The sequence below is a fragment of the Colias eurytheme genome, chromosome 1, assembly GCF_061535395.1.
Source record: "Colias eurytheme isolate Ceu_HAF_F1 chromosome 1, ilColEury1 Martin Lab GWU primary, whole genome shotgun sequence".
Taxonomy (NCBI): domain Eukaryota; kingdom Metazoa; phylum Arthropoda; class Insecta; order Lepidoptera; family Pieridae; genus Colias; species Colias eurytheme.
Genome location: NC_142980.1, coordinates 542588 through 555737, shown reverse-complemented (window position 1 = coordinate 555737; position 13150 = coordinate 542588). Strand labels below are relative to the sequence as shown.

General features: G+C 34.0%; 1 protein-coding gene across 2 annotated transcripts in view; it reads left to right on the top strand.

Annotated features, from left to right (window-relative positions):
• Positions 1-13150, top strand: part of LOC149910836 (facilitated trehalose transporter Tret1-like) — a 60105-nt gene that overhangs the window by 40140 nt on the left and 6815 nt on the right. The window contains exons 3-8 of one of the 2 annotated variants that reach the window (XM_090119814.1): positions 7197-7301; positions 7825-8027; positions 9969-10124; positions 11881-11964; positions 12161-12248; positions 12831-12961. In XM_090119814.1, the coding sequence (XP_089975940.1) occupies positions 7197-7301; positions 7825-8027; positions 9969-10124; positions 11881-11964; positions 12161-12248; positions 12831-12961 (767 nt within the window). Of the gene's footprint in view, positions 1-7196; positions 7302-7824; positions 8028-9968; positions 10125-11880; positions 11965-12160; positions 12249-12827; positions 12962-13150 lie in introns of both variants that reach the window. The other variant, XM_090119807.1, reaches the window with a different exon arrangement.

Below are 13150 nucleotides of genomic sequence, written 5' to 3'. Positions count from 1 at the left end.
CTTAGTTTATCTCGACGATATAATTGTATTTTCAACTTCATTACAGGAACATATAATAAATCTAGAAAAGGTTTTCCAAAGATTACGTGAATCTAACTTTAAAATTCAGCTTGACAAATCAGAATTTTTAAAACACGAGACAGCATATCTAGGACATGTAATAACTGAAGAAGGAATAAAACCTAATCCCGATAAAATTTCGGCAATTCAAAAATTCCCTATTCCTAAAACATCTAAAGAAATAAAATCATTCCTGGGTTTAGTAGGCTACTACCGAAAATTCATTCCCGATTTTGCTAAGATCACGAAACCATTAACTCAATGTTTAAAAAAGGGAAAGAAAATTACTTTTGACTCAGATTACGTTAACAGTTTCGAACGATGTAAGACACTTTTAACTAATGATCCTATTTTAATATACCCTGACTTTGACAAGGACTTTTTACTAACAACTGACGCTTCTAATTTTGCAATAGGTGCAGTACTTTCACAAGGACCCATAGGATCTGACAAACCAATAGCGTACGCTTCTCGTACTTTGAATGATAGCGAAGTAAATTATAGCACAATTGAAAAAGAATTGTTAGCCATAGTATGGGCAACTAAGTATTTTCGTCCTTATCTTTTTGGACGTAAATTTAAAATTTTAACGGACCATAAACCATTACAGTGGGTTATGAGTCTGAAGGAACCAAATTCTAGACTAACGAGATGGAGATTAAAATTAAGCGAGTTTGATTTTACTACCCAATATAAGCCCGGCAAAAAGAACACAAATGCCGACGCTCTATCTCGTGTGGAAATCTTTAACGAAGAGATAAGTTCAATAGTAGGCAATACATCCAAAGTATCTGTAGCCGACGACTCCGAAAGTACCATGACCGCCCATACCTCTAATGAAAACCCAATCCTTGAAATACCTATATCCTCTGAGCCCTTAAATAAATTTCATCGCCAGTTAGTTTTAAATATTGTTAGTGATGTAAAGAAACGTACAATGGTTACCAAACCGTTCGATACTCATTCCAGGATATCTATACAATTATCAGAATCAAATTTAGAAACAGATTTAATCAATGCTATTAAAGAATATGTAAACCCTAAAATAAAGACCGGTATACTTATTAACCCTCCGTTAGGTATGTACAAAATAGTCCCAATATTACAGGAAAAATTTAAAAGCTCATGCATGAAAGTTTTTATAGCTAAAATAGAATTAGAAAACGTCAAGGAATATCTTAGGCAACAAGAAATTATTCGTAATTATCATGAAGGCAAAACCAATCATCGCGGGATAAATGAATGCTACCTTGCACTTTCAGCACGTTACTTCTGGCCTGAAATGAAAGAACATATTACAAAGTATATTAATGATTGCACAATATGTGGTCAAGCTAAGTATGACAGGAATCCTATTAGACCTAAGCTTAATTTAGTACCACCAGCTACAAAACCTTTTGAGAAAGTACATATGGACACCTTTACAGCTAATAATGAAAAATATGTAACCCTTATAGATGTTTTTTCGAAATATGGACAGGCATACTTACTTAGAGATGGTACGGCACTCAGCGTCATACAGGCTTTGTTAACATTTAGTACTCACCACGGTTTACCACTTACCATAATTACTGATCAGGGTACAGAATTTAATAACCAAATGTTTTCAGAATTTTGTAAAATTCATAAAATAATTCATCATCAAACTTTGGCTCATTCCCCTAACGCTAATGGTAATATAGAACGTTTTCATTCGACTTTGCTTGAACATCTCCGTATATTAAAATTAAAACAGCGTGATCAACCTGTAATTAATTTAATGCCTTACGCTTTAATTGCATATAATAGCTCCATACACAGTTTTACTAAATGTAAACCCTATGACCTTATATTAGGGCATACTGATCCACGTGACCCTACTGACGTCGATTTAACTATTCATTTACTTCAACAGTATATGCAATCTCATAGAGAACAAATGAAACAGGTTTATGACGTTGTGAATGAATCATCATTAGCTAACAGAGAGGCTATCATTGAAAAACGTAATGAAACTAGAGAAAATGAAGTAGATTATGAACCTAACCAGCAGATTTTTGTCAGTAACCCCTCAGCTTCCAGATCTAAACTCGCACCTCGATATACCCAGGACACTGTTTTAGCAAACTTACCTATTCATATTTATACATCCAAAAAGAAAGCTCCTATAGCTAAAAATAGGCTAAAACGAATCCCTAAGACCGCCAAATTGTTGCAGGGTGCTGATCATGATGCTTCTAACATCAACACTAGCTCTCGAGATAAAACTTGAAGATCTTGGAGAAAGCCCTGGAATTTTACCCTTTAAGTTAGGTCCCATGCAACTAACCCATCATTATCATACATTTTTACAGTTTATAGAATTAAGGGAAATAGATTCTAACATTAGTTTAGTGCAGTCTCAGCTAAGTGAAATTAGAAGTAAGTTAGATAACTTTACTTATGCTGTCTATGAATCGCAAATAGATTATTTAAGTGATAAACTTGATTTTGCTTTGCAACAATTAAAAACTCTAGAACCCTTAAGGTTTAAGAGAGGCTTAATAGATAGTCTTGGGTCAGTAATTAAGAGTATAACTGGAAATTTAGATTATTCGGATGCAGTAAAGTATGATCAAGCTCTTTCAGTACTTAAGAAAAATCAAGATAAAATAGTTATTGAACAGAATCATCACATCAGTCTTAGCAAAGATTGGATGGATGAACAAAATAAAATTATTGCTGAAATTATAGAAAGTCAAAATAAAATTAATACAACATTATTTATGATATTAAACCCTGACTCATTTCCTTCACCGGATATAGTTAAATTTGCGAAATTCGCACAAGCATTAGCAATAAGCAGTAATAATGTAGACAGTTTAGTAAGCGAAATAACTAGGTTAGAGAATGCGCTAGCATTTTGCAGTGCTTCGCGCACTCATCATTCTATGATAGGTATAGGTGTAATGAAAAATATGTTAAGTAAGCTTAAGACATTTTATAATAAAGAAGAAATATTAGATTTAGAAATTAGAGACTATTACAATATAATTAAGCCAGCATCTTATTTTAATGGAGATCAGTTAGTTTTTGCTTTTAAATTTCCTATAGTTTCACCACTCGAATATAACTTTTATAAATTAGCTATTGTTCCTAATAAAAATAGGCAAGCTATAATCCCTCCTTCTCCTTTCCTTGCAATCACTGGTAATATGCACGTGTACATAGAGGCAGAATGCCCGAAGTCAGGCATGAGGTACTTATGTGAAGACGAGCTCCACCACATGCTGAAACCCCAGCCGGACTGTATCAGCAACATCGTTGAAGGAAATCTCCATGAAGACAGGTCCTGCGAAATGACTACCGTAAACCTGATGAAACCTACAATGGAAAAACTTGATGACCGCCACTACGTCGTCGTGTTCCCGTCTCCAACTGAAGCCCGGTTATCCTGCGAAAGAGAAGAAATCATTAATCTCAATGGAAGCTACCTCGCTACAATACCACCTACCTGCAAGCTGCACACAGAAGACTTCACCATCGTCAACACCAACGATCACATCAAAGGACAGCCCATAAAAATTACTAAAGTTTCAGCTCATGTAAAAGAGCCTACCTTATCCTTCTCTATTAAAAGTAATTCAATCAGCCTTAAGAAACTTCATGAAATTCAAGACAAGATTCACCATCAAGAACCTATTCAATTAGAACAAACTCCAATGTTCTATAACACAACTATTCCCTTCTATACTATATTATTCAGTGCTATTGCACTTTCTCTCATAATTTTGGGCAGAAGATTAATCCTGAACAGAAGAAAGAAGAATGAAGAAAGAAGCCAATCAAGCAAGAAGCCTCGCCAAGAACAAACTTATGCTGAACCTGGACCAAGCCAAGACTGTGGAAAGCTGCCAATGACATTTTTTCCTGTCGTTCAAAAATAGTCCTTGAACTAAGGGGGGAGGTGTTATATACTACCAAGCCTATAGTAAAATCCGATAGTAAAATCTACAAGTTGATATCGCCTCTATACCATTGCATAATCTTTGGTATATTTTATAGTCGCCTCTGCGTACATACATACTCATCGGTAGCATTCATGGATACATTTTGCTGACTTGCATCGACATCGAAATTGGATCGCCGCTATGGATTCCACCTTACTTAGCCTCTAACCTCGAGCAAGTCCATTGGTATTTAAAGTAATTTTAATGTTTAATTTTTATTTGTAATATTTCTTTAATAAAGTTATCTTTGAAAATTGGTTTTTTTTGGGACTCTCGGGCGCGATAAATATAATTCGCCTCATAATTTTTTTTTAATAAATATTTATTAATTATTATTTTTGTTTATTTAATAACAATTAAACCACATCGAATCAGACCCTGAAAAATGAAAGGGTTCTATTCCTGAGCATACTCAAGCGTAAGAGAAAAAAAAAAGACTCGATTAGTAAAGTATTTTGGTCGCTATCGTGTTAACAAGAAAAAAGATCCGCACATACAGACACACGGACGTCCAAGACAGAACTTTTTTAAACTGTTTTTTAACTAGTTTAAATAACAAAAATGACATCAAAAATATCATGAACGTTAAAAATAGTGTTTTTTCTTAATATGTGTGTGTATGTATTATCTTACAAGTGCAATGTATGATACATAAAGACATTTTAAGTTTGAAAAATCAGATGTTTTGCGCGAAGTGACAGTAGTACCCACCTCAACGCTTCGCTTATGAGGCGTGCAAAAGAAAAGGCTGTCGCAGGTAATAACATTTTACTTTTCGACTAATGATTCCCACGTATTCTACATATAGAACTCATATAAATATAAGTACGTAAACATCCACAAGCTTATTATTTAAAAGAAACCCACACGACATAAAAATACTTTTTTATGTGATTTAGTCCTTACCTATATTGATTTAATCATGTCCTTTTCATATTGTAGGTATGATAATAATCTGAGTTTGATCTATTCGTCAATGTAACCGCGCCTGTAATGTAAACTACATATTGGAATTTGGAAGCGACCTTACCTCCTGTGCCCCGCGGCTTTACCCGCATAACGCATTGCTCCGATATAAGTGGTAGCGTGACGATATATAGCTAATTTCTTCTTTCTTTCTTTATTATAAATATAAAAATGAATCGCAAAATGTGTTGGTAAGCGCATAACTCGAGAACGGCTGAACCGATTTCGATAATTCTTTTATTATTATATTCCTTGAAGTACGAGGATGGTTCTTATGTAGAGAAAACGTAAACATGTACCACGGGCGAAGCCGGGGCGGACCGCTAGTCTTCTTATGTATAAAAATGAATCGCAAAATGTGTTGGTAAGCGCATAACTCAAGAACGGCTGAACCGATTTCGATAATTCTTTTTTAATTATATTCATTGAAGTACGAGGATGGTTCTTATGTAGAGAAAACGTAAATATGTAGTATGTACCACGGGCGAAGCCGGAGCGGACCGCTAGTAGTATAATATAGATATAGTATAATCACAGACTAATAATAATATACTACGTATACAAGTATAATATAGATAGGAAAAAAATATCATTGGAACTCGTGTCCTTTCAGTCATTCGATAGATAAAACTCGCTAGATTTTAATTTTCATTGTACGTATAACTAATTACTTACAATACTTCTATGAATGTAATTATAGGGTATGTAACAATCATTCTAAAAAAAAACAATGATGCCTTTTATCTGCAAAGTTTTCGCAACAAAGGCTTGAGATGTATAATGCGTGACCATTTAAATGTTTTAATTATTTGTATTTTTGTACATTTAGAAGTTGATAATTTTTAAAAGTCTTTTATACATTTTAATCGATGTTCATAATAAAATGCTTAAATACAGCAGGATATTGTAAATTACTTTTTGATTATAAATCATGCCAGAAAAACTATAGTGTCGCGCATAGACGTAGTATATTAGATACATTATTTACTTACATGATAAAAGTTTTCAGGAATAACGTGTAGAATATTTTATGATATTGAATATTTAAATAAATTTAATTAAAGTCCGTATTTTTCAGTGAAAATGTAATGCTTTTAGTATCCTTTGAGAGATTACTGAATGTAGTTGAAAGATTTGTTTTGAAAGAAATATTTATCTATTTTATCTGAATTTGGATTCAAGTGATACTGAAATTAAAGCTATCGATATATTTTATAGATTTATTAACTTATTCAATGGAGTGGGTCAGGAAATAAATGTCAAGACCGTTCGGAAACGATGTCACTATCTTACTATGTTTGTTGCTATTTTTAACCTACTTCAAAAAAGTGTACGTTCTAATTTCACGTGTAATTTGTTTTTTGGTGTGTTACGTCAGGTAAACCAAATTTTATATTTTTATATACATTTAATACGGTGTTTTTAATTCGATCATGAACTGACGAGTAATTTATATGAAATGCATATTTAATTGACTTCGTTACAACGAGACATTGCACAGTAATTAATTAAAATGACTGTTGTTAAGGAGTTTACAAGATTCGCACACAAACCTACATTAATAATTAATAATATAGGTAGGTTGTATCGTAAATAGACATACAAGTTTAGTTTCCTGGTTGGCTTGTCCTTCCGGTCACTATTGAACGCTGAATAGTTGATACATTCCGGTTTCCAGCGATTATAGATACCTAATGCAGGTCCTAAATTTTCTAGCTCTTTAATTAGTCAGATACTAGCATAAATTACTACTTTCTGTGATAGATATAGATTTATTGGCACGATTTATTATTGTGTTGAGTTATTTTATAAACTTAAATAATGAAATACTTGTATCGGTACTAATATGGTGAAAATTTGTGAGGTTGGATGGATGGATGTATGTTTGTATGTTTGTTATTCTTTCACGAAAAAACTATTGAACTGTATGTAGATAGCTGAAGACCCGGAATAAGGCATAGGCTACTGTTTATCAAGGAAATCCCACAGGAACGGGAACTTTGTGGGTTTTTCTTTGATCGGGAGGTGGAAATCTAGACTAGATTTCCGCCTCGCGATCAAAGAAAAACCTAAATAAATATAAGCTTTTCATGAAATAATTTAAATATTCATACTTTGTACTTTTGTAACTATACTCAGTCTAAGCTCTAAGGACGTGGTAATTTAGATAAAATAAATTAAAAATATTTTATCTTTTTCCAGGATATGGAATGACGCTCGGGTTCCCCACCATCCTCATCCCGGCTGTGAAAGATCCAATGGAAGGGGAGGTACTGCATTTACAGAACTCAGAAATATCATGGATCAGTAAGTTACCATTTACCATTGTTTTATATTTTTTCTTTATCATAAAGAATCGATTGTAAAAATAGACAGTATATTAATTAGATGTAAAAAGTAAATTGATGTACAATGAATGTCTAAATTAATTCCATAATTTGTTCTTTTTATCAGTGCGTATATTCTACAATGTAGTTTTAATTGCCAAAATAATGTTTGGAATCTACAGCGAAGAAGTTCAATCGGCAAATTAATTTAGTTTATTATTTATCAAAATTTCTCATAATAACAAACCTACTTCTTATCGTAAATCAGTGTTAGTCAATTTTTTTTTTACTTGAAGTAATTTGCGTTTTTGAAGTGAAACTTCAGGGCGCGTTGAGAGTAGATATAATTTCAAAGTCGCACCTTCACGTCATGGAGTAAGGTGACGATTTTGGTATCTTTGAATCTCGCCATATATATAAAGAAGTTTCAATTCTGGCAAGTATGCTCTGCACACACGCTTTTTTAAACTATGAATACTTATTTTATTTATTGTCTTCTCCAGGCTCCATAAACTTGATAGTGGTGCCCATCGGGTGCGCGCTGTCAGGCTTGGTGACGTCACCGCTGGGTCGGCGGCGCGCCATGCAGTTCGTCAATCTGCCCTTCTTCATCGCCTGGCTGGTCTTCCACTTCTCCAAGACCACTTCACACTTGTATACCGCGCTGATATTGACTGGTTTAGCTGGCGGTCTTTTGGAGGCACCCGTATGTGAACGTTTATATTATTTTTACTACAGATTTTTAAATTGTTTCTACGAAATCTTCACCGTTATTTTTACGATAGCTAAATCCATTGGTCTATAGTTGTGACAGTAATATGATTATAGTATCGGTGGTGTAGGGACAAATAACGGGAGCTCCGATTATTTTCCACATACCTATCAATTCAACACAATAATAATAAATTATTCAAGAGACAAGAAATAAGGTGATATAAACACAAAAAGTGCTTTAACCTTTATTTTAATATATTTTAAATCCACCATCGAACAATATTCCATTTCTTGTGAAATATATGGACATGACCTCCTATACTTATAAAATCCGTGTGTTCGCTTGTCAACTGTAAATTATCTGGTCATTGTATTGCCTTGTGCAATTTGCATGTTTTAGTAAACATAAATAAATGGCTGAACGAGGCCATCGAGATAGAGGTAACATCCGCCATGGCATTATGCAAGCAGCATCACAACAAAAGTATAATAATCATATTTCGCAACATTTGGAAGATTTTGTGTCACGTGCGATAAAATAGCGAGTGGATTGAGTATGTCTTGATTTCTTTAAATTTATAAATATTTATAACTAGCGGTCCGCCCCGGCTTCGCCCGTGGTACATATTTACGTTTTCTCTACATAAAAACCATCCTCGTACTTCAAGGAATATAATAAAAAAAGAATTATCGAAATCGGTTCAGCCGTTCTCGAGTTATGCGCTTACCAACACATTTTGCGATTCATTTTTATATATAACTAGCGACCCGCCCCGGCTTCGCACGGGTGCAATGCTGATACTAAATACACTACAGAAAAACTTTTAACGTTGTATATAAAAACATAGCGGCCCGGCCGGCCCGTACCGCCGCAAACGCTACTTCCCGCAATTTTTAAATCTGTAATATCTTCGAAAATATTCACTTAAATCATACGGTGTAAAGGGCCATATAGATCTATATTAAATGTACAATGTATTCAAGGTATTGAATTGGTTAAGGATTAATGCTGTATTGGTTCAAAAACGCTTCGAAAATTAGCCATTATTTGTCGTAAAAAGTAAATGACAAAAAAAGTTATTGTGGGTTATCCATAAGAGATAGACATATGCCATCGCGGACTTTTCTGTAGACCTTTTCAATGTGTACAATACTTAGTACATTATTTTGATAAAACTCGTAGGGTTCAGCCTGCGTTTGCAATGTAAGCGGATAAAATGTAATTATTTACGACATCATATTAGAAACCTCAAAAATAACAGTACTTCTCCACTATTTAATGGATGTTATTATACATATAAACCTTCCTCTTGAATCACTCTATCTATTAAAAAAAACCGCATCAAAATCCTTTGCGTAGTTTCAGAGATTTAAGCGTACAAAGGGACATAGGGACATAGGGAAATAGGGACAGAGAATGCGACTTTGTTTTATACTATGTAGTGAAGAAAGAAGATATACCTAGGTACAAATAATTTTTCGCTATGTTCGACTGCTCCAAAAATTAATAAAACATGAGTAGACCGTACGTTATGTTGAAGGTACTAATTGGTAGTCCTATTACCTATATTATATTAATTATTATATATCGAACTGGCTGTGCTCCGCGGTTTCACCCGCATTGCTCCGCTCCTATTGGTCTTAGCGTGATGATATAATATAGCCTATAGTCTTCCTCGATAAATTGGCTATCTAACACCAAACAAACTCTTCAGCTTTATAATATTAGTATAGATTTTATTCGAATCCTACTAATATTATATATACGAAAGTATATGAGAATCGTACGTTACTGTTTCCCAAAAAAAAAACAACTTTACCGATTTGGATGAAACTTTACAATAACATAGGTTATACATTAGAATACCACATGAGCTATATACATACATACTTGATTTTACACTAGATATTACTTACAAACCATCTGATGTAGGTGCTGACATACGTAGCGGAGATCACGCAGCCGCACCTCCGGGGCGCGCTGTCAGCCACCAGCTCGATGTGCATCATCATCGGAGTCTTCACGCAGTTCCTCTTCGGCCTGATGCTGTACTGGCGCACTGTGGCTCTTGTTAACATCGTGTTCACGGTTAGTAACTACCAACTATGTCAATTATCTGCACAGCTCGAAAACGGTGGAAAATATCGTGAGAAAATCGACATGTCCTAGAATTATATTGACGACATGTGACTGACTGACTGACATCCATTTTGAATCCTCATCCTAATAAGGAGTAGGAACCTGCAGTAGGAACATTATATTATATGGGCTGCGTGATAACATGTCTTAAACATATGTTTCATTGATGAATTATTATAGAAGCAAGGAGAAATCTTATTTTTGTTTTTAAAAACTCTAGGCCACAGATTATCTATTCAGAGATTGAATCTATGAATTTACCATTTCGCTGTGCCAAAATACAGTGTAGTTGCGGTCAATGACCTTAACTATTTATATATGTAAGTGTTCGACGTCTTAAACTAGTCAACAAGGTGTTTATACTGATACTCAGAACAGGATATTCACTTTTTTGATGCTTTGGAGTTTTAATTAACATTTAAACCAGTTTTTACTTTTTAGTAACAATCCATATACACAACAAAAGCTTATTTTGTAAGTTTTTTTTTCTGTTTAAATTTGATTTTTAATTCGTACTTATATTTTTTTATATTTATTATAATCACTATCAGTGATAAGACAGCCTGAGCAGTGAGCGTCCATGTTATTGCAGACGAAACAAAATAAATATTATATACACCTTGGCCCTTGCCGAGATGTGATAAAATAAAAATATGTAGTTACCTTATCATAAAATTAGATATCGGTGATCAAAATTGTTCTTGATAATAATAAGCTGGTTCCTTCCTGAGGAACCAGTTCCTGTTCCTGTACCTGTTCCCGATAAAAACCAAGTTTTGATTTAATTGACATGTATTGGGTATATATTACCACATTTCTTTAGTTACTTGTACACGGTCAATAAGAGCTAGAATTCGCAATACTTATTTATAATAATATATATTAAATAATTCTTATTTTTTTAATAATATTAACAATATTTTAAGAACTAACTCTGTATAATTGGCGCATGCTGTGTCAACCTCTAATTATTTGTTACTTTATCGCAAGAGCTATATGTTATGTAAAAGGAGAATGGGCAAATTGGGCCTGAAACTTGGGCTAAGACCAATACACACGAAATATTGTTTTTGTGATAGATCATTACACATACCTTACGAAAAAAATAAAATAAAAAAATAAATCAACCGGGTTCTTGTACAGTCAAGGCAAAAAGTTTTATTTATTTGGCTATTATTTTGCGCACAATAACGGTGTTTTTAATTCGAGTGAAGTAAGTATAAATCTAAATGTCACTGGAGTGTCTGAGTTTAACCACAAAAAACGTCTAACTACGTTAAAATATTATAATAAACACGGTATAGGTACCTGTTACAAAACATAATATTAGTGTATTTCGCTTATTAGAAGGCTTAAGATTAGTACGTATTTGTAAGTGAAAGTGAATTGGAGTAACATAAAAATATTGTCATTGTCTTATAACAGTTATTTATTGCAAAAAATATTATACACAAAGAAATAAAACTTGATGTGACTGTACAAAAACCCGGTTGATTATTTTTTTATATATATTTTTCCCGTTATGTATGTGTTATGATCTATTATAAAAACAATATCTCATGTGTATTGGTCCAACTCAAGGGTTCAGGCCCAACTTCCATAGTAAAATGCCCATTCTCCTTTATATTTAAGAATCATTGTAAACAAATGTTGGTTGACCAAATAAATAAAATAAAATAAAATATAGAAATTCATATATTTACAGGTTTTAGCAGTAGTGGCTTTATGCTTCGTACCCGAGTCTCCTCATTGGCTCGTCTATAAGAAACGTTATAATGAAGCAAGACAGGTAAAAGAGGAAAATATTTTTTCCAAATAATTTATCTATTTTAAACACAACACATAACCTAAGAAGTCACTTTATATATAAGTCGTATTTAAGGTAAAATTATTTTACTGCCCCTTTTCAAAGAGACTATACACTTGAATTACAGAAGATATTTAAATGATAATAATATATTTTATAACTAATTCCATGTTTTCAGAGTCTGCAATGGCTGCGCGGTTGGACTGCCGCGGCAAATGTTGAAACAGAACTGAGAGACATCGAGGCTCTTTATAAGAAAAAGAAAGGTATACTGTCATAGATCATATTATAATACCATACTAGTTATCCATACTAATATTATAAATGCGAAAGTAACTCTGTCTGTCTGTCTGTTACTCAATCACGCCTAAACTACTGAACCAATGTGCATGAAATTTGGTATGGAGATATTTTGATACCCGAGAAAGGACATAGGCTACCTTTTATTGCGAAATATGTACCACGGGCGAAGCCGGGGCGGACCACTAGTTTCATATATATTTATGGATTTAAGGATCACTATAAAAGAGATATCTTATTGAGTACGTTGTTTGTGTTTGTTAATTCAAGACTGTCACACCGTATTATGCTGGGGCAACGCAGGCATAGGCGATGTTCTTTTCTATATTAGGCGTCCGATTTTGATCTTTTATTGAGAGCTGGTGGTTTTCGTGTGCTATTTCAATATGGTCCACTTCTGATAATAGCATCCATGTCAAACGACATCTTTTCGCTCGAATATGGAATACCATGCTTTGCTTCTACCCAGCCACATTTGTTGCTGTAACACGAATATTCGCCATAGTCTAATGCCTATTAATGACCTTGAGCGGTACCTCCACCAGCAGAGGCGCAAGGCGAGGAGGAGACGCTGTGGTCGCGGATCTCCCTCTACACCGAGAGGAGTTTCCTCATGCCCTTCTTCCTGGTCAGCTACGCGTTCTTCGTGGGTCACTTCAGCGGTATGACCACGCTGCAGGTCAGTTCATGTTTTTATGTACTTTTCCCTGAAAATATCCTCTTTTTATACGGCCTTGATTTTAATTTTGCACGAAAAGTTGAGATTTTGGAATCAGTTTTATCGTATGCATTAATATGTGTTTATTTACGCATTTAATGCAAATAAATGCTCGAAAACATTCACAATGCGACCAATAACTGCTATCCC